Below are 26,586 nucleotides of genomic sequence, written 5' to 3'. Positions count from 1 at the left end.
ATGATCGAATCCAGCTATTTTTAACTCTTACGTCATTATATATTGCGTTTTGTTATTGCAATTAAATGTTAATATGAATTTTCATTCTGAATTATTGTAATAAAAATAAGTAATGTTATGTTTTAATAATCTTTCATTCATAAATATGTGAAATACTTAAGTTTATTTTTAAGTTTAAATATATTAATAATGTTGCCATATGTTACACTTAGTTAAAATGTCAAGAAAAATAAATTGTTGCTAAGCAACGAAAGATTGTCACAACAAACATTCTAAAATGTCATTTCAGTTATTTATGCTTTTCTGCTTTTCATAATAAAGTTGCTATCTTTATAAAAAAAACCAATGTAGAATGTCGAAAGAAAATAATAATCTGCGGCTTCTTGGTTCACCAGTAAATTTAACTTACAGAAGTAAAAAGAAGGAAGATAGAAAGAATACAAAAAATCGCCCGCGATCCGCTCTTCAAAATTCCTGCTCGCCGGTAAAATAAGGACAATTTTATTACTTAATTAATTTAGTCTACCTTGTATGATTAGTATTCGTAGCTATCATTTTTATATAAATTTTAAGAAAACAACAACTATTAATCTAATTCAACATTTTATATCATAGATTTTATTAAGATTAGATTAGATTGTATATATAGATTTAAAAATTGATGTACTGGGATTAATTATATGACATAAGTAGTTCTATTCTATAGTTCTAATGTTGCAGGATTTGCTTCAGGGAAGAAGGTGAAAATTAGGGAAGGCTAATAAGTCTGCATGTATTATTAAGAACATTTAGTCATTTTAAATGTTCTTAATAATATTGGCATTAAAAATGAGAAACATCAAAGAAATGTTATGGGGGAAAACATATAAAACCTTTTCACCCTCTTATCCGTCCCAGCTTGGCACAGGCAGTGCGTGGATAAGAGGGTATAATAATGGTTTACAAATCGTTTATATTGTTATACATATAACTCTAATTGTTTATGGAGCACACGTCAGTAATCAGAAAAAGTAATCCTGACTGTAATGCTGGGAGCATATATCCCCACCATTTGTCGTCATATTTCTAACAATTTTCACAAAACTTTAATGAATTATACACCTAATAACGTTCCTCATGATTTACTCTGTCCATTAGTGAAAACCATATGAAAATCTGTTGGACAGTTTTTGAGTTTATCATGTTCAGACAGATGCTGAGGGATTTTTTTATAATATATAATAAAGTTATGAATAGTAATACTTTTTATAATAAACATGTTTAGTTTAATTAAATAAAATATTATCTAAAATAATTTTATTTTCATATTTATTAATTTTGTATGGAATACACATAAATTGATAAGCTTGTAATAAGTATTTTCTTTTGTAGGATATACATGAAAGATATAAGCGGCCCTTCTCCGCAGATACTAAGGACCACACACCATCAACAAGATCTTTCTTAAAAACATTCAGTGCTGAGTTGCTTCAATCTTATGATAGTACGTACTTATTACAGTTTGTTAATAATTATTTTATACCTTAAATATATTTTTCATAATCGTCATGTAACAGTTTAAACAAAATCTACTATAATAAAGTTTTTAATGAACTTAATAAAATACCAACATTTATTATTATATTTCTTGAATGAATATAACTAAATAACATAAATAAAAAAATATAATTTAATCAATTGTAGATTCTCCGCTAAGTGTGAAAGTGCTACCACCGACTGAAGAATTATTGGCACATTCTAAGAGTAGAATAAATCCAACTATCAAAACAAATAGAGATATAAGCAGTAATGCTTCGGACTTCGGTTCAGAAGATACTTTTATGAGCTTAGGTACCAAAATCAAAGCCAAGGCACAATCCTGCTTTAAAAATAAAAACAATAATACAAAGAATTTTATTAAATACAGAAATATTGCCAAAAAAGGTCGTAAGACCATTGAACGCGCTTCGAATGATGAAAGGAATCACGTTGGACATAATTACGGCTTGGAAGTTACGATAACAGAAAAATCTAGATCACCGTCACCATCTCGATACAGAGATTTGTCTCAAGTTAGAAGTTCTTCGCCTCAATTTAAAAATAAAAACTTTGAATCATATTTTCTTTCCAATGATGGTGACATTAAGAGCGGAGATGGATTATCGGGTCGAGTATCATTTGCGCCTGTTAGTTCCGAAACTGATAAATATTTAGATACATACACACATCGCCTCGGCATAACCAAACAACAGCTGTCCTTAGTCGAAGAGGAGTCAACACAAGATGTCGACAGTATTCCGTCTCAAAATATTATTAACTTCTCACCGAAATCCACTTTTGATGATAATGATAAAGTTACGGTTGAAGATGTAAATGTTTCACACGTTAAAAATAATTTTTATAACTACTCGAGACCCCCTGACACATTAATGACCGATAGTCAAAATTATAGCAATTTTTTTGACGATTTTCATAATAGTAATCGAGAAACTTACAAAAGTAAATTTTCCAGTACTGCCATCCACACTGATACAAGTTCAAAAGATTCAGGCTACCCTGATAGTGGTTTGAGAGAGGAAAAAGTGCTATCTCCGAAACATTCTTTGCCATCAACGTCCTTCAGGAAACGATCTGATTTTACATTAGACACTCAAGTTCGTCCAAAGAGTTTAGACTACCCAATAACTAAAGAAGGGTATTGTGATTACGAATCAGAAAACAAATGTGAAGAGCCTTTAAATCATAGCCGCTTACTTTATAAAGATTTCTTTTTAAAAAAAGAAGGTCATCTCGCTCTGCCCCCGCAAAACTCACCTACTAAATGTGACGTCCCTGTTCCTGGTACTGGCGAAATTGATATTGAAAAAACTGATAAAGAAAGTGATTTAGTATATCCAAAATATCTCCTTAATAGCACAACTAAAGCATATACTTCAAAGGTCATCGAGGATTATAAAAAAGAATTAGAAGCTATAAACAATCTACACGAACTAACATTGAAAGATATAAAAACAGACGCGATATCTCCAACTCCATTGAATATTGATGAATTGTTCGAACAAAATTCGAATAATCTTTCCGACGACAAAAAGGATTCAAGTGATAATTCACAGGAAAGTTCTCATATAAGCGACATTCCTTCTTCCGGTGATAAGAATTCTTTAGAAACGAATAAAAAAGATATATCCAAAGTCACAACAAAAGAATTAATACAAAATTATTTAAAAGTAAAGAACGATTATACGAAAGAAGGCTTCTCTAAAAACTTTAAAAAGTTTGACAAGAAATTAAACAATATTAATTCCAAATGTGAAGAAAATTCAAGTTATAAACAGTTTTGGAATAATAGAAATTCGAAAATTAACGATAAAAGTAATTTACCTGTCAATATGCGACATCAAAAGAATGTATTTACAGCGCGAGTTCCTCTGAGTGCTAGAATAGATAGCGTTCAAACAGATAAAGATATAGAATCTTGGATGTCTCTTTCTGCTCCGTCACCGAGATCACTTGAAATCAGTGGTTTAAAAGAAGAACAAGTTGAAACGCCAGTCGAATCAAAACCCAAAACTCCTGAAAAGAAGGTAGAAACTGGAGTAGAAAAGTCAAGTTACGTTGCGAATGTTCCAGAAAATGAGACGCCAAAAGAATTAAATGCAAAGTCAACGGTTCTAGACATTTATTCAATGTTAAAAGAAATTGAAAGCTACGGAGACAACCCCGTCACGTCCGTAACGAATACAAATATTATACCTGAACCAGAAAAGAAGATAGAAGAAAGGTGTAACACACCTAAAGACAATTTTATGTAAGTGGAACAAATTACTTGCACTTAATACAGCTTATAATAATAATGTTCTCCAGACCGATTTCGGCCACGGCGGCCAATCTCAAGAGAGATTAGCCAACTACGCAGGAGATATTATAATGCACAAGGGTGTGCGCAAACACAGGTGCACTCTCTATTCCCTAACTCTCATAATCCAATGGGATGGCAATCCGACACGACCGGAAAGTCTAGGCGCAGGACCCACGGCTTTACGTGCTTTCCGAAGCACGGGAGTGTACTCATTTCCAACTTCCAGACTCCAGGCTGCTTCTGAGAATTTTCTGACAGAAAAAAACTTTTTATTGGCCCGACCTGGAAATTGAACCCAGGACCTCTGGGTCTACGGTCTTACATCAAGCCACTAGACCAACGAGACCGTTAGTATTATTGTCCTCCGCTTTGAAGGATGTGAGGCAATGTAACTATAGGCACAAGGGACATAACATCTTATTTCCCAAGGATGATATTATTTACAGCACGAACGTCTATAGGCGGTGATGACCACAGGTGATCCAATCACACCCCTACCTATTTTATTAAAAAAAAAACATGCTGGTCGGTTGAGTACGACGTTAAAGCGTAACAAAGAAAATCAGTTTCGCATTTATAATATTATGTTTAGATTTAACCTCACCTTATATTTTACAGGGAAATATTCGAATTTTTGGAAAAGGTCGAGCAAAGCGCTAACGACGCATTATCTGTCGTGACAAATACAACGCCACAAACAATTCCAAAGTTAGTGTTCCAATATAATATTGAAAAATAAAAAATAAAAACACAGTGTAATAAAATATTCATTTGGTAACAGATTAGAAGTTCTCCTGAAACTGCCCCAAACGGAGTTAGCTCAACGACTCGTGACTGCGTCCTTACAGTTGGAAGAAAGGTCGTGTTGCATCGCGTTATTACAAGAGAGTCTTGCTAATCACAAAGAACAGGTGCACATAATATATATGTGTGTGTTTACAGTTATATATAAATATATATGTGTGTTTACAGTTCACCTCAATTATTTTCATATGGAAATTCAGTAATGCTTCAAATCGCTATTTGTCGGAAAATTCTCTCGTGTTCTAACCACTGGATGATCTAACCTGTCTTAGTAAATAAATATTGAAATGTTACCTGTTCTAGATGATATCAAAAGTGAACAACTTAGAGAAGCAGTCTCACCGTAACATCGCCAAAGTAAAGCAGGAGTGCGAGGAAACTATCAAGAGGCACCAGAGTTTTATTGATCAGGTTCATAGAAAATATTCTCAATTCAATAAAAAAAAATTTAATAAAATTTTCCTTAAACAAATGGAATGCTATATTATCAATACAAAAAATAACATAAAAAATAATAGGGATTGTTGGCGTTCTATGGGGGAGGCTTTCGTCCAGCAGTGGACGGCAAAAGGCTGAAAAAAAAAACTGAATATTTTTAATCGATTAAAAAAATCAAATTGCTCTGAAGTTTGAATTTGTCGAATTATAAATGCGTTTGCCTTTTTTCTTGTTACCGTAAATATAAAAATAATAATAATATGTAAATTTGACATAATGCGTGGAATACGTTGTAGGCATGTCTAAAGAGATCTGCGGGAAAAATAAAATTGACGGTGAATTATAGTGATAGTTTTTTTAAATATTTTATAATATTATTTTAGCTTATAAATGATAAGAAGACTCTAAATCATCGCATCGAGCAGTTAGTGGATGAGCGCCGTTCCCTGGAGGAGAGGTGGAAGCGATCTGCGCAGGCGCTCGAGGAGCGGTACAAGCTGGAGCTTCGTAACCAACACGACAAGATGGCCGCCGCTCAGCAGGTGCACTACTTAATTTGGTCACTTTATAATTCTAGAACAGTTCTAAATGTTTATATAACAAGCTGACAAGCCTGATAAATATTGTTTTATTAAATATGTCACAAAATACCAAAATCTAATATAATAAATTACATCAATTTTTTTCTTAATTTTATGGGATTATAACGTTTACATTTAATAAAAAAACAATTATACAAATCGCTTCAAGTGTTCTCACGCAGTACACTGATACCAACGAACACCTTTTATATATATTTGTATAGATTTACTGCTACTCAGCTCCCCCAAGGATACAATACATAAAATATATATATACACATATATATATACACATATATATATATATATATATATATATATATATATATATATATATATATATATATATGTGTGTTCCGGTTTTAGGGGTGCCAAATCAGTGCTATTTAAAGACTCATAAGATATAACAATTTGCAGCACAAAGTTAGCGACGCTGACGGTGTAAGTAATGATATGACGAGCCGGTTGGCATGGTTGGTAGTGGTTTCACGCTGAAGGTTGTGGGTTCGATTCCCACCCAGGACAGACATTTGTGTGCATGAGCATGTCTGTTTGTCCTGTCCAGGATTTTATTATTATTATACTTTCGCATCATTGTATGTGTGATAGTGGTACGAGTGACCACACAATAACCGTTAGGTACCATCTTCGCGTCTGGCCACCATATATTTATTACGTGAAAATATTCCATAATGGTACGTTAGAAGCGCTAATAAGCTGGTGGTCTTCTAGGTCGTCGAGTCAATTATAAAAAATGCCTTAAGATAAATATTATATTTTTACTTTAATAAAAAAATAGCAATCACTCAAAAATGTATAGTTGCGTTACTTGATTCGTTCATGAGTGACGTCCGTACAACGTACATACAAACATTTTGAACTTATTTTTAACAATTCCATAAATGTCTAGAAATGAAGTATAATTGACAATCTTAATATTATTTTCTAAACTATTTTATTTTCTAATAATATTAAAATAATTTTTTTGTAGCTAACTATGTATATTAATTGATATCATTCGTATAATCAGTGGCGCCATCTACGATATCGTTAAAATTCATTAAACTATTTCTATTAATAAGATTATTATGTTTTATAAATTCTTGTCATATTATTTATAGCTACAGATAAGCTCAGAACATCATGTTATCATGTAATTCGATCGTGTAAGTACAATCCCGTATGGTCTAGTGGCTAGGATACCTGGCTTTCACCCAGGAGGCTCGGGTTCGATTCCCGGTACGGGAAACTTTTTTTTCATATTTATATTTATTGATAAGGAATTAAGTGATTATAAATATTTATCTTATAATATTACAAATTAATCATAAATAAAGTGAGTTAAATGTTGAAATAATTTGAATACTGATTTCAATATTTTATGAAAAACATGTTATATTGCGACTTTGTGTTTTTCCTATCACAGGTAGCAAGACAGCGCTGGGTCCGACAGAAAGCTGAGAAAATTAAGGTGAGTTCCTTAGCTATACATAGTAATTCCTACCGTTAGACAAGTCCGCGGGAGACTGAGTGTTCTTTGGACTCTTTTCGCTTGGATTTTTTGTTTGACTTTTTTATATCAATGTAGGTAGACAGGCAAACGGGCCACCTGATGGTAAGTGGTTACCATCAGGTATAATATCTTGCATCGATCCTGTAATCTATTATAATATGAAATTTCTATTTCAATTGAATTAGTGCTTTTAGCGTGATCGTCAAGAATATTTCTTTCTTCTTACACAGTTTTCTTATGACAATTATATATAAAAAAATAACCAAAAAATACCTCACGGTAACGCTTAACATTATATTTTCCAGGAATTAACGGTAAAGGGTCTGGAAGGAGAACTACGGGAGATGGCGGAGCGGCAACAGAAGGAGATATCCGATATAAAAATGCACCACGCAGAACAAAGTGGACGACTTACGGCCAAGCACGCCGCGGAGCTGGAGGACTTGAGGAGAACTCTGGAAGAGGAGAAGGAAGTGGCTCTGGCGAAGGAGAGACAATTAGCAAGTACCAGGTGAGGAAGCGAGATGTATATATAAGTAATAATAATTATGATAATGTCCTTATGTCCATGACTGTCATTCTCAACGAACTAACTAGATGTTTTAGCAAATACCTATTGCGGTGCTCTCATAATCCAATGGGACGACAATCCAGCCGGAGAGGCGTACAACTTAAGGTTATATGCGCTTTCTGAGGTATGATAGTGTAAAAACTGCCGAAGTTGTCCTGGCTGGTTTACCTCCGTGCTGCTACTGATAAATTTCTTGATGGAAAAAACAATAAAATCTAAATAAATGAGTAAGTGGCCCACGAGATGGTGTTAGTAACTGCTGTAGAAGTAGTGTAAGGAATACAAACCTCTTTTAACACGGTCAATAACACGCCAACCATGGATACACTGGCTCACTCGTCGTTCAAACCGGAACAGAACTGTGTAATTAGGTTCCGCACAAAGCTCTGTCATCATTAAAAATTTATATTAATATATCCCAGGATGGAGAAACAAATCCTGGAACTGGAAGTGAGTTACCAGGAGCAGCGGACTCGGCTCATCGCTGAAATGCGCGCTGAGAACGAACGAATCGCTGCTGAACTCGTCGAGAAAGAAAAGGAGCAGAAACTACATTTTGGTAAGTTTTTATATACATATGTATGTATACACTAGCTAAAGACGGCGTGTCCGTGATGTGCGTTGTCCTACATGTGTATATGACTGACTCGTTGGTTTAGTGACTTGATGTAAGGCCGCAGACCCGGAGCAATAAAAAGTTATTGGACAGAAAATGTCAGAAAATTCTCAGTAGCAGCCCAAAGTCTGGAAGTTGGAAGTGTGTATTTCCCGTGGCTCCGATAGTACGTAAAGCCGTTGATCCCGCGCCTGAACTCTTTCCGGTCGTGTCGGATTGCCGTCCCATCAGATTATGAGAGTTAGGGAATAGAAAGTGCACCTGTGCTTGCGCACACACTTGTGCACTATAATATGTCCTGCGCAGTTGGCTAATCTCTCTTGAGATTGGCCGCCGTGGCCGAAATTGGTCTGGAGGACATTATTATTATTATGTCGCGGATTCAAATGGATTGCCATTTTAATGGCCGCCATTGTCGTCCAATATGTTGATTTTATTAAATCAGTCAGTGCGAACGTCCGGCGCTGGCGCTGTCCTGAGAGCGAGAGACCAAGAGACCAAGGAACCAAGTGTGTCACTCGACAAACGATCACGCGCACTACTGACAGATACACCACGTTTCCATTCTTCCATCAGTCGGCTGCATAATAAAAGGCACCCGTCTTATATTTTCACAACTTGACGTCTGACAACCGACTACCCATAAGACATACATTAATCACCTTTTTTATGGAATAAGAAGGTGGACAAGCATATGGGCCACCTGATGGTAAGTCGTCACCAACGCCCATAGACAATGGCATTGCAAGAAATGTTAACCATCGCTTACATCACCAATGCGCCACCAACCTCGGAAACTAAGATGTTATGTCTCTTGTGCCTGTGTGCCTGCACTGGCTCACTCACCCTTCAGATCGGAAGACAACAATACCACGTACTGCTGTTTTGCAGAAGAATATCTGATGAGTGGGTGGTACCTACCCAGACGAGCTCGCACAAAGCTCTACCACCAGTAAACCTTGTGTGGTGTTGCTATTCTAATAAAATAAGTGACGTCATATTCCCGCTAAAATTGATTATCTCTAACATATAAATATGATCAAAAGTACATTGTGATCGATAAAAAAAAAACCGCTGAGTTTATTTCGCCGTTTCTTCTCAGGGCTGTTTCTTTTTCGAACTGGTTGTAGTTTCTAATTTTTGACTATCAATAACTAAGTGCAATGCTTCTATGTTGAATAAAGTTTTTTGATTTTGAACGGTATACAAGTTGATGAATTACAGCGCCATCTACAACCAAGAAGCAGATTTTAATAAGATTCATTTATCATTATTTTATGTATAAAATAATAGTGTTTACGTGTTGGTTACAACATTTCTGCAAAACACGGTCCTATCCTAATTAAATTACAATTATTAGACAAGGTTCAATTTACCGTAGCTTTATTTATATTTCATTGTATGTAATATATATGTATTATTTACTTTTGGAGATTGTTTAAAAATTGATAATATTTTTAAGAAAAATGGAAAGAGGAACAAGAGAAGTTGTTGGCAGAAATGAAAACGAAATTGGAAAAGGATATAGATGATGAGAGAAATAAAATCGAGGTACGTATTCACTATATACTTAGACCAGGTTATATGCGTCTGTATTAACGATGGTCCAGTAGCTAGAACGCGTGAATCTTAATCGAAGATTCCGCGTTCAATTCCGTGCAAACATTACTAATTTTTTTGTATTATTATTATTATTTCTACCATCTTTCTACCATCGCGCATTCCGGTCACCTACTTAAACTGTGTTACTGAGTCATTATACTGTGGTTGATTGTACAAGTGTGTTTTCTTGATCCTTCGTCACCCACCGATAGACGCCCACATAAGAAAACCATGAACTATAACTGTGGTGATGGCCCTCCGCCGTCATATATATATACCTTCCTATTCTATTATATATTTTTACTGAGTTAACTGACATAGAAGGTCTATCACACGTAGCCTTGCGGCGGAATGTTACATTGTATGGTTGCTAAAATACTTTTTTATCATTGCGAGTCATCAGATAAAAAAATCTTATGAAAGATATTGAGATGAGATCATTGACCATTTTTAGGAGTTTTTATAGTTTTGACATATTCCTAAAATTTTCGTGTTTTAAATTTTGTGTTTATAATCAACGGCGGTTTGAAAACATCGCGATTGAGCCTGCATGTGTCGGATGATAATTTTTCAAGTGTATGCACTAATCCACATTAGAGCAACGTGGCGAAGTACGCTCTTAACCTTTCCTCGAAAAAGAGGCGAGGTCATAGTCCCAGCAGTGGGACATTTACAGGCTGTTTTATTTACTTTATGTTACAAATATCAATTATAAGCTTGTAATGGTTTTTACGTGTGTTTCCACTGTCTTGCTGTGAAACAGCGCGTCGGTAAATGTTTCTAATCTTTACCAGTGGCGTAGTATGGAGGGGTGGCATCATTTCATAGGTCGCGGTAAAAAATTTATTATTCGTATACCAATGGAATAAAAAATAATATTATTAAATGAATTTTTATTCGTTTTATTTTACATATATGTTGTTCATATGTAAACAAATGTCATTTTCACTTGTCAGGTTTTTTTTTATAGAATAGGAAGGCGGACGAGCATATGGGCCACCGGATGGTAAGTGGTCACCAACGCTCATAGACATTGGTATTGTAAGAAATGTTAACCATCGCTTAATTCACAAATGCGCCATCAACCTTGGGAACTAAGATGTTATGTCCCTTGTGCCTGTAATTACACCTGCTCACTCACCCTTCAAACCGAAACACAACAATACCAAGTACTGCTGTTTTGCGGTAGAATATCTGATGAATGGGTGGTACATACCCAGCCGAGCTTGCACAAAGCCCTACCACCAGTAGGCTAGTGTTATTCAATAAGAGTACTGTTTACAATGCACAATTTTTTTTAAATTAAGAGGGCTGTAAATTCGGGGTGCTAGTGACCTGTGCTGCAACACAGCCGCCAAGCTGTACGACATTCAAGGGTTACATTCATTATACGGACAACGGGCCGTATTGCATTTACATTAATTTGATTTCTTACGATAATAGGAACGCTTGAAACAAAAACGTGATGAACTACAAGAGGAGTTCGAGCATTACAAGAAGGAGTACGAAGCGAACCAGCAGGCGTTGTTAAAGAAGAAAGAGACGGACATAGCGACACAGCACAGGTTGGAGCGGGACAGGGAGATAGAGAAAGCGATTGAGAGCATGGAGGCCGAAGCCCAAGCGGGGAGGAAAGAACTACAAGACGCGTTAAGGTATTTGTTTGGCTTATTTTTTTTCTAAAGCGTTTGAAATATAAGTCTAGTCGATAAATTATACATTATAAGGTGTGTACATATATAAACTATTGGGTTTTTCTTTGCATCAAATAACATCTGGTAACCATCAAGAGTCATTCTTCACAGAATATATTGAATTAAAATAATGTTTAATTTGGTCAAAGTCGAATTCATCTATATATCAATACCGAGGAAACCAGGACCCCCATGGCATGTCATGTTTGCCGAGCCGAGATGGCCTAGTGGTTAGAACGCGTGAATCTTAACCGACGATCGTGGGTTCAAACCCGGGCAAGCACCACTGAATTTTCATGTGCCTAATTTGTGATTATAATTTATCTCGTGATTGACGGTGAAGGAAAACGTGAGGAAACCTGCATGTGTCTAATTTCATTGAAATTATGTCACATGTGTATTCTACGAACCCGCATTGGAGCAGCGTGGTAGAATAAGCTTTAAACCTTCTCCTTAAAAAGGGAGAGGAGGCCTTAGCCCAGCAGTGGGACATTAACAGGCTGTTACTGTAAAATAATGATTGAACTATTCTTACGAACGTTATATTTTATAGCTGCTTATATTATCGACTTAAGTAGACTAAATATATTAAGTCATAAAAAATAATAAATATATTCGAATAAACAGACAAAATCAAAAGACAATTGTTTTCGTTGATCAATTATTATTAAAATCATTGATACGATTCTCGATACTGTCAAGATATAGTAAGTATGATGGCGATGAATAAAATTTGACCATAATATATGTCGCGAGTGATTAGTTACATAATGCTGTCTCTTTCTTTTGAATGTCAAATCATTATGACAGAAAGAGATAAATCAGTGTTACGTAAGTAACGCCGATTATAACTTACAAAAGTACATACAATATTCATAATTTTTAATCCAGACGTAATAAAGAACAGTACGAAGCGGAACTGCAGGAGCTGGCTGAGACGGAGCGAGCCACCCTCAAGCGATATCAGCAGACGCAGGCGAGAGTGAGAGAGACGGAAGACCGGTGTATGTGACTCATTCATTCCTAAACGTCTGCTACTTATATGTCATTAAGTATTACCTCTTATTGGAGCTTAATAATATAAAATAATCGTGGAGGAACCAGCATGTGGCAAGTCAAAAATCTACCATGTGTCCATCATCCTATTAGTGGGTAAGCTCCAAATCATCTCCTCAAAAAGAGGAGAGTAAGCCTTAGACCAGCAGTGGCGCATATACTACTGATACTTTTTTTTAATCATATTTATTTATTGTTATAAAATGCTCGCTAGGAATAATTGTTTATACTCTGTGGTATAGATTACACAGTGTTGTCTCCGTGTTAATATAATATGCTGTGTGAAAGTAATTTTTGACGAGCCGGTTGGCGTGGTTGATAGATACTTGTCTTTCACGCCGAAGGTTGTGGCTTCGATTCCCACCCAGGACAGACATTTATGTGCATGAACAAACCTGTTTGTCCCGAGTCTGGGTGTAATTATCTATATAAGTATGTATTTACAAATGAAAAGTAGTATAAAAGTAGTAATTAAAATCTATTTTTCAGGCGCAGAACTCGAAGTTACAATCAGTCAACTCGAGACGAGAAACAGAGTTTTGACTGAGGTAAATCCGGCTCGAAGGACCAGTTTTTACTATTACGACACTAAAAATAATCGGCTTTACTTGTAAATATTACATATGGGGTGACTAATGAAAGGTTACTGTCTCTTTCTATTTAATGTCAAATCAATAATGACAGAAAGAGTGAAATTAGTGTAATAAGTAAGGCTGAAAAATGTTTTCAGCGTTATGTAATTATGCAAAATATAATGTTTGAAGCAATCGTCTTTTATAAAGAATGCGTTGCTTTAAATATTAAAAATAAGAAACCAGTATTGGAATAATAGTTTTATATAACCTTTTTAGTATTCTCAATTGATAATTATATTTTCATCTTCATTAGAAAAATTCACAATTAGAAGCGAGAGCAGAGGAAATAAGAGCTAGCTGTGAGTCGTCCTGGAGGAGTAAAGTAGAAAATTTGGAGAAGGTAATAGAAGATATGAAGAAGACTCACGAGGAACAGATGCACCAGCTGTATGCCAAGTGAGTATCTTAGAGCAGCAGTATTTTTTTATATAGAATAGGAAGGCGGACGAGCATATGGGCCATCTGATGGTAAGTGGTCACCAACGCCCATAGACAATGACACTGTAAGAAATGTTAACCATCACTTACATCGTCAATGCGCCACCAATCTTGGGAACTAAGATGGTATATCCCTTATGCCTGTAATTACACTGGCTCACTCACCCTTCAAACCGGAACACAACAATACCAAGTACTGCTGTGTTGCGGTAGAATATCTGATGAGTGGGTGGTACCTACCCAGACGAACTTGCACAAAGCCCTTCCATCAGTTTTTGTAGTGTACACACATCGACAATAATATATTAAAAAGTATTTTATAATATAAATTTATTATCTGTGTATCTATGCATCTGTCATCAGGGCACTTGACACATATCGCGCGTCGCGGGAAAATAGAAAATATTGTATTTGTCACCAAGTGAAGATAATGTGTATATGACCACCACCATGACCACTTACCATCAGGTGGCCCATATGCTCGTCCGCAACCTATACTATAGAAAAAAAAAAACACTAAAGCTCGTCAATACAATGGAAAAAAAGGCGTTGACTTTGTCTATTTATACGTATATAGATACATAAAATGCACTTGTATTTCATTTGTGTTAAAATATTTATTAATATATTAAACAGAGTGAAGGTAGCAGTCGCTAGGAAAGACTCGGCCATACAGGCGTTGACGAGGGAGACGGCCAAGTACCAGGAGAAGATAACTCTGCTGGAACAGAAGCTACAGCAGCAGAGGAAGGACTTCCTGAAGTCGAAATAGTTTTATATATTTTGGTAATTAAAATTACTTATTATTTATTTTCCTTTTTACGTTCTATGTCATATATGTCGACAGTTAATATTTGTAAATTGATAATGAACTCTCAAATTCGAAGATTTGCTTTTGACGACCGATCGATTGATTTCAGTATCTTTGTCGCCTACAAAGATACTGAACGTACAAGATATATATTTTGGCCAGTCTGCTACTGGCCTGACAAAACTTAAGCCTAATTATATTTTAATAGAATTGTTTATTAATTATTCATAATTTACTCAATCACAGTCCGCTGCTGGACATTTGCCTTTGGGAGAGCCCAAGGTGCGTCACAGATGTCCCTCACTTTTCCGACTCCTCATAGTTTAGTGTAACGTGTTCATATTACAATCTCACTAATGAGTTAATGACGTTTGTGTTAAAATTATTTGTTGATTGCAATCTGTCCAATTGTTATTTATTACAGCCTTACTTATAAACATAGGATTGTTGTTTTCCGGTTTGAAGGGTGAGTGAGCCATACCATCTTAGTTCCAAAGTATGGTGGTGCATTGGTTATGAAACTCTATATCTATTGGTGGCGGTGTCCACTTAATATCACGTGGCCCACTTGCTAGTGTGCCTAGCTAATACATTAATGGTAAACTTTGCTTACGTACTGATTAGTTAAACAATGATCTCTCCCTTTCTGTCACTATTGATTTGACACACGAAAGAAGAAGACGGCATTGTTTAACCAATAACCCGCTGAAAAACTTTCATACATACTTGTGTTTTATTTATAAGATACTGGACCAATAACGATATTATATATGAATGTCTTATATCTCAAGTAGAATATGTAGATATTTTTTTTTGTATTTTGAATGAAATAAATTACTCAAATACATTTGGGGTTTTATTTTAGATAAACAAGTGCTAATTCTGTAGTACATAATCACTTGCTATCCTGCTTAAATCTACTCTTACCCTCACACGAGAAAGAGATAACAATATACATATTCCGTCTAATTAGTTAAGTCAATTGTGTACGACAGAATAAGTACTATGAACTATTGGGTGAAATAAATTTGGTGTAGAAACTTAAAAATAATCATTTAATAATAATCTTTTAAAACAATAAGTATACCGACTGGTAAAACTTAAAGCTATTTCATTTAATATTCCTTACTGGAATAATGTGAACACAAAATATGCTTATGTAAAAAATTATTGCGTCCACTGTAATTATATTACACATTTCTTAAAATAATTAAGAAATTCATTTATGCGTTGTTCGTAAAAATGTACTCCAACGAGTTCTTTCGTATCAAAAATATAATATCAAGTCATTACATTAGGCACTTCATTTGGTAAAATAAATATGGAAGACAAATTCTATATATTATATAGATATATCTATCTGTTATTACCAAGGTCTCCACATTTCGGAACTAGACGTGCTCTGTTCTGGAGATTTTGAACTATCTGCTTCACTTTCTTTGGAATCTTTTTCAACTTTCCTTATCGCTTGTGAACTAGACTGAGCTAACGACTCCGCTGTATGACTTATCACTGTCCTAGGAGTATTCAACCTTTTCTCAAGCGAATGTTTTTCGGCGACCGCTGGTATGCTTTCGGGAATTGTCAGTTTCCGTTCAGGGTAAGGTAATATTCCTGTAACCTTTCTAAACGCAGAATGCTCAGCCATCACTTTTCTCTCCGGTTCTAGCTTTTCACACGTGCCTCCCAATCTGTCGGAGAGGCTCTTTTCTGGTAATGTTATGGTCCTCTCTCCCTCTAATCGTATTAACTTCGGCATCGGCCCAATAGTTTCGACGTGTCGTTTTAACTTTTGACGCATCGAATAATCAACTGCACGTTTCGGAGACGCGTCAATACCGATTTTATAGTTTTCAACGTCGATCACTATAGACAAGGGTTCCATAAATTTCTTTTTCCTTAGAGCTTCCTGTTTCAAAGTTTCTGGAGATATTGTTGTTGAGGATACCGTGGCCTTCTGTTCTGGACTCGAATCTTGATCCGATGCAGAATGACTGGGTGGAGTCGGGAAAGGAAACTTTTGCACTGGTCTCGGAGGTGTCTCCAGTTCTGTTGAGGAGTCACACGCTGAGTCGCAGGATAGCGGGCTCAGAGGTGGGCTTGTGGGTTTCGTAGACTTGACATAGTGGAAGGCGCTTGGTCTTTCGTCGTCGAGACGTAGAGGATCAGGAATTAATGGAGGATAGTCCGCGGGATGGAGGCGTTCGATACCAGTTATACAAGTATTTAGATGGTTTCCTAGACGATAACGAAGTCCAGTTGGGACGCTAGCTAGTCTGGAGAGGTATCTCCGAACTTCAACCGCGCAGTCTCCGAAGCCAGCTTTAAATCTGTGCAGCACTGCTGGGTCAGCAGCTATAGCAGCAGCCAGCTGCTGTCGTTGTAACGTCTGCAGGTGTTTTACGGTTAACTCCAGGATGTCTGCTTTTTCTAACTTTGAGTGACGCGCTGGCTGTAAATATATGACCTAACATTAGAATAGGACAAAAAAAACTTGCACTCTACAGATTAATATTGTAAACTAGAACAAAGTTTTAAAAAGTATTTACGCGAACAGTTATTTTTAGTAAAATTAGAACTAAGAAATAAAATACTTGCATGATTTTATTTACCAAATTAATTATATAACTAAAGACAAGTAAAATTTTTAATAATTACATTATTAATATTTTTTATCATAACTTACGTCTTTGTCCATTGCATCCATTAATAAATCTTTCAGCTCGTTGAGACAATTGTTAATGCGCGCGCGCCGCTTTTTCTCCATTATCGGTTTATTTGTCTGAAATTATTAAATTCAATATTTAGTATTACTTAAAATCAATTTGACACGTATTTGAAACATTATATATGGTATTTAAAACATTATTTTTTATCGTCTTTGAAGTCTAAAGAGATAGATATAAAAACTCAAATATTTAGGAAAACTATTTAGTTATTAGAACTAATTGTCTTAAGACTTTAAATTCACAAACAGGATAGGTAGATATTCACCTTACGCAATTCCGCTTTGGACATTGAGTGAGATGGCTCCGACATGAAACCACTTTGAGAATCATCATCCTCACTGCACGGCATTTTAAAGCTTAACTTATCCACGATCTTAACTTCACTAGAACACAAATGTCCACCCTGGACGACGTTTCACAATCAACTGACGTAGGACGACCGTGGAACAATATTTAAATTTGTCCACCATATTCGATCATCCTGTTTCGTAGATGCCCCGTGGAAATCATACTGTCTCGCTTTTATGCATGGTCTGAAGCGATGGGAACTGTATAGGAATGTTTTGTTTTCGTCTCCTCTCGCTCTAAGCGGGAACCTGCTGTGAATGGCGCCGCTGGATTGTTGGTTAATAGGGGTATGTAGTTTTGAGATCGATTCTCGGTGGAGTATTCATTTACTCAAACTTAAGTATATTATAGTTCTATTTTTTAAATAAAAATATTTATAATATACAAACACTTTCAAAATTTCAATTAAAATATTATATACCGGCCTTTATTTTCTCTTTTATTCCGAATGTAATTTTATTTATAAAATAATATTTTTCATTTGGTTACTCATATTTACTTATATCTTTAGTTAATTATAAAAACAACAAGTAAAATTGTATATTAAAATAGAAATATAAGATGAAGCTACCTCATTTCTCCCCTCATTCACGTAGTATGGGAATGTACGGCCATACACACGTCCATTAAAAACCACAATTCCCGCCTTACATATTGCAATAAAAAAACCGAATACTTCATGAATTTGCACCTTTCTATAAAGTATCATATTAATTTATTTCACAACATTCAATGGTAAATGCGATACTTCATGGGCGCCGTAACGTAAAAGGTGTGTATGGCTTTTTTATAGGGTTTAGTATAGGAATTGGGTTCTTTATGGGGTGTCGCCCGATTCTCACGCTGTGTGGGAATGTAGAAAGGTGCAAGGGTTCAGTTTCGGACCTTAGAGGTATGTTTGTTTGTCATGCAATCGAAGACACGATGATTGACGATTGTATTAAATTTTTATACCTATGTACACATATTTAGATACTGTTGCCTACAACGTACATATTGTATTAATATAGCTTATTATATCTATTAAATAATATAGGAGATAAATGGCAACTTTATTTTTTATTTTTTAAACTTTAGGTATACATATACGTAACTAGGTATATATATTTTTAAACTATTTTCTATAATTAAAAAAAACAACGATGAATACTTTTTTTTTAATTTATTTAATTACTGATAAGCGAATAAATTATACTGCGTTACCTTATCTTGAAATAATTAAAGTTCGTTAGCATAATGCCTTACAATGATTACCAAAGTCGTAACTCGTACAGCCTAACTCTCTTATCTATGACTCTCTCAGCGTTTATCACTTAAAACTCTATATATCAACATTTCGAATATATTATGATTATATATCAAATAATTTATAGTTCTTACGTAATTATTAATGCCGTTGACCGGCCCAGGTGTTCTAAATGACCTTTATACCGTCCCCACATACCGACATACATATTTTAATATTAAACATCAATTAACTCATTTCTCCCACGGTCCTTTCAACAATTACAAAGTTAATTTCGTGTTGTATTACAAATTGCTTTTGTAAATTCAACCTTATAGCTATATACAACCTTATAACTACTGGTGGTAGGGCTTTGTGCAAGCTCGTCTGGGTAGGTACCACCCACTCATCAGATATTCTACCGCAAAACAGCAATACTTGATATTGTTGTGTTCCGGTTTGAAGGGTGAGTGAGCCAGTGTAATTACAGGCACAAGGGACATAAAATCTTAGTTCCCAAGGTTGGTGGCGCATTGGATATGTAAGCGATGGTTGACATTTCTTACAATGCCAATGTCTAAGAGCGTTGGTGACCACTTACCATCAGGTGGCCCATATGCTCGTCCGCCTTCCTTTTCTTTTCTATATGTAATAAGATTACGCAAATTTTGTCACGGGTAGATAAGAAAATTAAAAATTAACAGACAGTATTTTTTTTACATTAAAGTAACTCGACCTTATTACAAAATCTTAAGAGTCATAATGCTATTACAACTACAGTAGTTCAGGAGTAAGCAAAATTTGTTTAAAATTGCAACGAATAGCTGACCCAAGTCACGTGCGGCTCGTATAGTTTCTATGTATATTGACATAAGGTTCAAAATGTTGTTTGTAAATTAATGTGTTCTGTTTAAGGATGCATCCGAATGTGACGAAATCGCATGCGATCGCGTGATGATCGGTGAGAGTGAATAACCGTTGTCATATGTCGTTAATGCGCTAAACGAGGGTCCCAGTGGGAAAATTCGTAAAATTTCAGCGGTTTATTTTTTATTTAGTTCATTGTGAAAACACTATAAAAAAGTCAGTTTCGTAACCCGGAAAAAAAATATTAATTACTTTGTAGAGTATATTTTAAACATATAATGATTTTAATTAATAAATTTATTTTGTGTATAATGTGGAATAAATGAAGATAATTGTCGCCGTAGGTGGTTTTAGATCATGAATTATTAATATTTAATAAGTAGCTAATAAAGTTTAATAAAACTAAATTTATTTTTAAAGTTCATTGAAATTGACAAATTTATGGCAAAAGTGCTTAAGCAAGACAAAGAAAGTGTAAGCTTAAACACAACAAAACACTACGACCACACTTCTCGGTCTAATCCGAAGGTCTCGTGTGAACCAACTTCAAACACGGTCCAAACGGTCCTTCCTTCCGCCCTGCGACTGCGCCGGGATGTCGTTAGAGGGTGACAACCCGGATTACAGCATTAGAAGATATTTAGCAACTTTAATTTATTATTTAGTTTTAAATTCCAAATACAAAACTTACAATAACGATAGGACTGTTAAATACAAAACTATATTTATACCTGACTCTTTGTTGCCTACCATTTTTTTAAGATTATTTTTTTTGCAAAATTAAATCAATTTTAACGCTAAATAAGTAAAATTCATAACTCCTCATATTGGTTCAGTTTTTATAAATATCCTTCTAACTTAAAAAAAAAAACATCAAACATTTATTAAATTATGTTTGAATATGATACTGGCAAGTAGTTTGAAAAGTAATCAATAAAAAAATTAACAAAACATTGGTTACCCTAAGAACATTATTTAATATCACCGTACATCCAGAAAGGAAACACATTAGTATTATGAGTTTTAAAATGTTTGCCGATGGATTTGAGCCTTTTTTACTTTTTTAAAGGAAACTGATTTTTGAGGTAAAGCCATAAATAATACTCGAATGCTTCAAATATTATGATTTACGAGCTTTGATGAAATGTATCATCAAAGTTGGCACAAGTTTATTAGTAAATTATTATTATTATTATGGCATTAGTAAATTATTATAAAAATAATGTCAAACGTTTTTATATAATATATATTCTATTATTTAATGCAAAATTATACTAGAATGTAGTGATGTAAATACGTAGCTACAAACATATTTTCAATCAATCAACAGCCAATCATTGTCCACTGCTGAACATAGGCCTCTCCCTAGGTGCGCCAAAGTGCCCGGTCCTCCGCCTTCCGCATCCAGTCGGTACCCGCCACCTTTTTAAGGTCATCGGTCCACCTGGCTGGAGTGCCCCCTACGCTGCCTTTGCCGATCCGCGGTCTCCACTCTAGGACTTGTCTGCTCCAACGGCCATCGGTCCTACATATTTTAAAGTAAAGTAATAAAGTCCGTATACCGTAACTCTAATACCCAGCCTAGACCCTGTATTTAACATTTATACATGCAGAGAAGGAATTCTAACAAGACAAAGATGACTAAGTAGGATCTAACATCCTCACAATACATGAGGCACGGGGACTAAATATCGAGACGATCATCCTCATAAAATGTGCATCCATGCAGTGGTTGCAATAACGCATTACATACCGACGACAATGACGACGCTGGGAAACTAGTGAGTTAGGCACAAATGACGATTACTTCGGATTCTGGACTATAACCATACCCTGACCCCATCACTCAGACCGAATACCATCCACACCAACTAGGAATCCAGAATCCCACCAAGATCATTTGACAACAATGGGAAAGACAACTGACACAGAACAAGATGAATCCAAAACAAAAATTTGGAATCCATTTTAATGCTGTCTGCAAATAAAAACAGTCACATCAAACCACCAAATTTTAAACTGATAGAAAGATACACCAAAGGCACTGACAGCACATCTGTACAGACTTCAAGAAAACATTAAAAAAAAGTAGTTGAAAGTAAACTTTTGTGGGTCACTTAAGTTTTATCGGATGTACAAAGATAATTTTCCATGATATAAATACTTCTAAATATTTATCTATCAATCATCGTACAATAATTTTTTTGTAACGTTCGGCCGCGACCCGGAAATCCAACCCCGGATGTGGTTTTTTTATTCTTCTCAATAAAAACGAGTTGATAGTTATGGGAGCCCTGTTTTTGTTACACCTGTTTCTATGAGTAAACTATGGAAACCTATGGGAACTGCAGAAAAAATGATACAGATTTTGAGATTTTTTAAATAATTTTTTCACCTACTACTTACCTACTAAATGCCAAATAATTCATTGTGTTACACATGTTTTTGTCTATTTCATGATTTTATTTATTTATTTAAACTATTTGCAAAATATATTATTATTATTTAGATATCGAAAATTAATTTTAATTTATAAAAAAAAAAATTGAAAAAAAACATACCACATATGTATAAAAAAATAAGTATTAACAAATTTATAATAAGTTTACAATCTATAAAAAATCCAAATATATTATAATGAAAACTGAAAACGGTCGACTAACAAAGTCTTTCCCGTTACGAGGACACGTTTATTGCGCCAATCGGCTCCTTCCTCCCGACCCCATTTTCTCACGCTCCTACAACAGGTGTGGTTTGTAATAACGAAAAATCGTGCATACAATAATATACCTTATTGGTAAGAAATAAAAGTGAATTACGATAAAGTAAAAAACAACGAGCATTTTAAATTTTGCGGTATCTGAAAAGTGCAACTGGTTCAAAATTTAAATTTATGAATGATTAAGCAATGAGCACTTATTCTTTGTAAATAAGTTATGTCTATTAGGAATTAATTGATAACTAGCCCTTTTATTGTCTTTGAAAATTTGTCTTTATTAAGGTATTACGATTTGCTCTAACGAGAAGGTTGAGTTTAACGATGAGTTAGTACTGAATTTGTCTTTATAATTAATCTCGTACGGTGAAAGAAAACGTCATGAAGATACCTGCGTGTGTAGAATTGCACTGAAATTCTGCAACATATGTACCCTACATATACATATACACCTACGCTATTCCAATCGAAGAAGGAGTGAAAATAAACAAACCTTAGAATTACATATTCCATGCGATTTGCTAATAGCTGTGCTGTAATTATGGACTAAAACAGTTCTTGACTAATTTACCTTAATTTATAATACAACACTATTCCATTTAACTAGTTAACCACTTTTAACTTCCAAAGTTCCGATTAAAACTTCGCAGACATTAAAAATGCGATTTTGTCGCGAATCCATAATTATAATAAAAACTTTATTATAACTATACCATTTTACATGTCCACTAACACACCTCTGGGGTGAAGCTATCGACAAGCATGGAGAATCGTTGGCTGTCAGCCTCGATATCTCCAAGGCTTTCGACAGGGTCTGGCACAGAAGTCTTCTCTCCAAGCTACCGGCATATGGTCTGCCTGCTCAGCTATGCACCTGGATTGCCAGCTTCCTACACAAGCGTAGCCTTCGTGTTTTTGTTCGTGTTTAGTAGATGGTTGCGCTTCACAATTCTATGTAGTGAATGCTGGGGTCCCCCAGGGATCTGTGCTATCTCCCACACTCTTTCTTTTGCATATCAATGATATGCTCTCCCTTGGGAACATACATTGCTATGCAGATGATAGTACAGTGCATGGTGGATACCACGGACGCGCAGTGGCTGGGCGGGCGGAAACTGAGGAGAGGCGGGAGAATCTTGTCATTGAACTCGATAGGACGTTAGAGCTCATTGCCAAATGGGGTTCTGATAATCTTGTTGAGTTTAATGCCAAGAAAACACAGGTATGCGCTCTCACAGCGAAAAAGTCACCATTTTACTCTCATCCCTCCCTCTGTGGCATACCGCTGATGAGACAAAGCAAAATCGCCATGCTGGGGATGGACATTCGCTGCGACCTTAGTCCAAGGGATTACATCGAGGCTATTATAAAAACAGCTTCACGAAAACTCGGAGTTCTGAACAAGGTGCGGCGTTTTTTCACGCCGCAACAACTGTGCCTGTTATACAAAACACAGGTACGGTCTTGCGTTGAATATTGCTCGCACCTTTGGGATGGCTCCGCTAAGTACCTACTGGAGGCCTTGGACCGGTTGCAGCGACGTGCAGTACGCATTATTGGCGACGTAAAGGTCACAAACACCCTTGAACCTTTACAATTGCGTCGCGAGATAGCAGCACTGAGCGCTTTCTATCGACTGTATCACGGCGAGTGCTCTGAGGAATTATTCTCTCTAATTCCTGCTTCCCCCTTCCTTCTTAAGTCCACGCGAGCTGGTTCTCGATGTCACCGCCTAACTGTGACATCAATTCCATCGCGCACAAAGAAATTTGGCAACTCCTTTCTTTGTCGCACTACCAAAAAATGGAATTCCTTACCAGCTCACGTGTTCCCCTCTTCTTACAATCCGGGTTCCTTCAAACGAGGCGTGAAGAGGCATCTTGCGGGCCGGCAAGGCGGTGACGGCTAGTACAGAACATTCTTCCCGACTGTACTGGCCGTCGTCGCGTTTGGACTCTACTACCACTTACCATCAGGTGGAGTAGAGTCATTTGCCATCCCGGACATATAAAAAAAAAAAAAACTTTCAGTAAATTAAATTTATTTTTATGTGACAAAATAAACTTTTTAAATGTGTTTACATTTTTCTTAATAACATTCTGTTTTCAATTACATAATAATATCCATCGATATTCAATCGTAATAGGATTAAGTTGCTCTCACAGACAAGTCCAGCAAGAAATTGCAAAGTTGTGGGAAGTACAAACCAAAGCATTTCTCAGTTACCAATATTCTTTTGTTACGCTACACCTTGACTGCCTTTTGTAAAGCCCTTCAAAATTGTGGACCTTTGAAAAGGATACGGTTTAAAGGAGTCATTATCGATAAGGTTATGAGAATTTAAAATCTTGAATGCAAATTATCGTCGAGTGTGTCATGTAATGGTAAATTTTATTATTTTATTCGAAATGTCTTTTCTTTAAGCAGTGTTTCAAAAAAATTAAAGTTTAATCCGAGAACAAATTAATTTATGTTATAGTATTTTATATATTATTTTATACGTATATTCACAATAATATTGACTATAATTTAGGGTTTATTACCGAAACATTTTTTACACAGGATAGTTTTTTTTTAATACCTATAATATATTTTTTCTTTTTTTTTTACGGCCGTTAGACGTAACAGCCAACTGATGTAGGTACATATACATATAATATAATTTTAAATAAATGTATAAATATACATAATACACCCAGACTCGGGGCGAGAATCGAACCCGCAACCCCGAAACCAATGCCAACGGGGTGTCGAGTAAATATTTACATTAGTGTTAAACATTTTCATGGCTGTAAAGTAATAGCCATATAGTTTCTTGCCGGTTTTTACGGAATCTATTTCATGAATTGATGGTTTTTTACAAAAAAAAAACAAACTTTTTTACTAGCTGAGTGAGATGGATGACGAGAGCAATCCTTAAGCTTCCTTTTAATAATCCGTATTAAAAAAATTAACATTTTACACACCGACCTGGTTTCGTTTAATCACGCTTTTAATATAACTAAAAATCAGCAGCCCGTAAGTATCCCATAGTTGAAAAACAGCCTCCTTATAACAACTAGATTTACTTTTTGGTAAAATTTCATTTGACACATGCAGTATTATCATATATGCATAGTATGTATGTATGCATAGTATCCTTGCGATATTTTTTTTAATGATTGATAGATTAGAAAATGCGATCATGTCAGTTTGATCCGAAATCATAGCAAAGTATTTTTTTATAATTATTCATTCGGCCTACCTAATATTGTATTAGGTAAGCTAATTGACAAGTGGTCACCTTACTTTAGCTTTGTTAGAAATATTAACATCCCTTACATCGCCAATGTCCCACCAACTTTGGAATTTGCACAATTCAAACCGGAACACAACAATACTAAATATTGCTGTTTGGAGTTAAAATATATGATGAGTGGTACCTACCCAGACGGACTTGCACAAAGCCCTACCATCAAGTAATGATTCTGAACGGTAACAATTTTGTTTTCGATTTTATTACGCCTTTTAAGTCCAGACTCCAAAATTGAGTTCAACAACAGGACGCCTGTTTATTATTTTTATTAAGACCCTACATTTAAGACCTTTTTTATCGTGAGATGTTCTTCTTGTACTAATATTCGAAACGATATCTTTTCTGACATTCAAATTTCCAGATTTAATAATTAATATTTAAGTAAATGATTTCATTAAAATACTTATTTGAATTGTAGTAATGTATTCTTTAATATTTTTAATAATGAAAGCAGTGAAAAGAACTTGTAATCCCATTTTATATGCTAAGAAAAAAAAACAGTACTTAATTTTTTTTAGTTATTTAAAAACTTATTAAAAGTTATTTAGAAACTCTCCTCAAATTTTGTTGACAAGCAATTGCCAAAGCTTGTGTTGCCGTTTTCTAAATTAAAGGTTGAGTACTATCATTAATTAAAGGGGCAAGGAATGTTACGTCTGTTCCATGGTGTATGGATTGGTTAATATTTCCTAAAGCCATTGCGCTATTGGCTATTTCAAATAAATGTATATAGCACCAATTATTTTTAATATATTTCTTCGTAGAGTTATTATATACCATACAAAAATACACGCTTTTACTAAATATTT

The 26,586-nt window shown here is 35.2% G+C and overlaps 2 protein-coding genes and 1 non-coding gene across 6 annotated transcripts; 2 read left to right on the top strand and 1 right to left on the bottom strand.

Annotated features, from left to right (window-relative positions):
* The first annotated feature begins 352 nt into the window (after positions 1-352).
* Positions 353-15,349, top strand: LOC126773584 (centrosomal protein of 131 kDa). 4 transcript variants are annotated; one of them, XM_050494550.1, is made up of 17 exons: positions 353-484; positions 1,372-1,483; positions 1,684-3,787; positions 4,457-4,546; positions 4,620-4,749; positions 4,946-5,053; positions 5,464-5,622; positions 7,088-7,132; positions 7,480-7,685; positions 8,168-8,304; positions 9,824-9,912; positions 11,407-11,618; positions 12,549-12,661; positions 13,203-13,261; positions 13,602-13,744; positions 14,423-14,572; positions 15,022-15,349. In XM_050494550.1, the coding sequence occupies exons 1-16, from the start codon at positions 353-355 to the stop codon at positions 14,556-14,558; spliced, it is 3,975 nt and encodes a 1,324-aa protein (XP_050350507.1). In that variant the 3' UTR covers positions 14,559-14,572; positions 15,022-15,349. The 4 variants fall into 4 exon arrangements, with proteins under 4 accessions (XP_050350507.1, XP_050350506.1, XP_050350505.1 ...); XM_050494549.1 differs by having other exon boundaries at positions 14,844-15,349; XM_050494548.1 differs by having other exon boundaries at positions 14,423-15,349.
* On the top strand, positions 6,838-6,909 carry Trnae-uuc (transfer RNA glutamic acid (anticodon UUC)). The gene has a single exon. It is a non-coding gene; the product is annotated as a tRNA-Glu (tRNA).
* A 428-nt stretch (positions 15,350-15,777) lies between the features above and the next one.
* Positions 15,778-17,714, bottom strand: LOC126773600 (protein deadpan-like). Its single transcript, XM_050494579.1, has 3 exons — positions 17,592-17,714; positions 17,284-17,379; positions 15,778-17,049 (listed from the first exon to the last, which is right to left on the bottom strand). The coding sequence occupies exons 1-3, from the start codon at positions 17,673-17,675 to the stop codon at positions 15,964-15,966; spliced, it is 1,266 nt and encodes a 421-aa protein (XP_050350536.1). The 5' UTR covers positions 17,676-17,714; the 3' UTR covers positions 15,778-15,963.
* Positions 17,715-26,586: the final 8,872 nt, after the last annotated feature.

The sequence above is a fragment of the Nymphalis io genome, chromosome 15 (assembly GCF_905147045.1).
Source record: "Nymphalis io chromosome 15, ilAglIoxx1.1, whole genome shotgun sequence".
NCBI lineage: Eukaryota > Metazoa > Arthropoda > Insecta > Lepidoptera > Nymphalidae > Nymphalis > Nymphalis io.
The sequence above is the reverse complement of the archived record's forward strand: the minus strand, read 5'-3'. Positions and strand labels throughout refer to the sequence as shown.

Excerpts from the sequence above, each read along its gene's own strand:
- LOC126773584 (XM_050494550.1), top strand. The coding sequence starts at position 353 with ATGTCGAAAGAAAATAATAATCTGCGGCTTCTTGGTTCACCAGTAAAT. Across the intron at positions 3,788-4,456 it reads ACACCTAAAGACAATTTTAT|GGAAATATTCGAATTTTTGG; the intron begins GTAAGTGGAACA and ends TATATTTTACAG. Across the intron at positions 4,750-4,945 it reads TTGCTAATCACAAAGAACAG|ATGATATCAAAAGTGAACAA; the intron begins GTGCACATAATA and ends TACCTGTTCTAG.
- LOC126773600 (XM_050494579.1), bottom strand. The coding sequence starts at position 17,675 with ATGCCGTGCAGTGAGGATGATGATTCTCAAAGTGGTTTCATGTCGGAG. Across the intron at positions 17,380-17,591 it reads CCAAAGCGGAATTGCGTAAG|ACAAATAAACCGATAATGGA; the intron begins GTGAATATCTAC and ends TAATAATTTCAG. Across the intron at positions 17,050-17,283 it reads TGGATGCAATGGACAAAGAC|CCAGCGCGTCACTCAAAGTT; the intron begins GTAAGTTATGAT and ends ATATATTTACAG.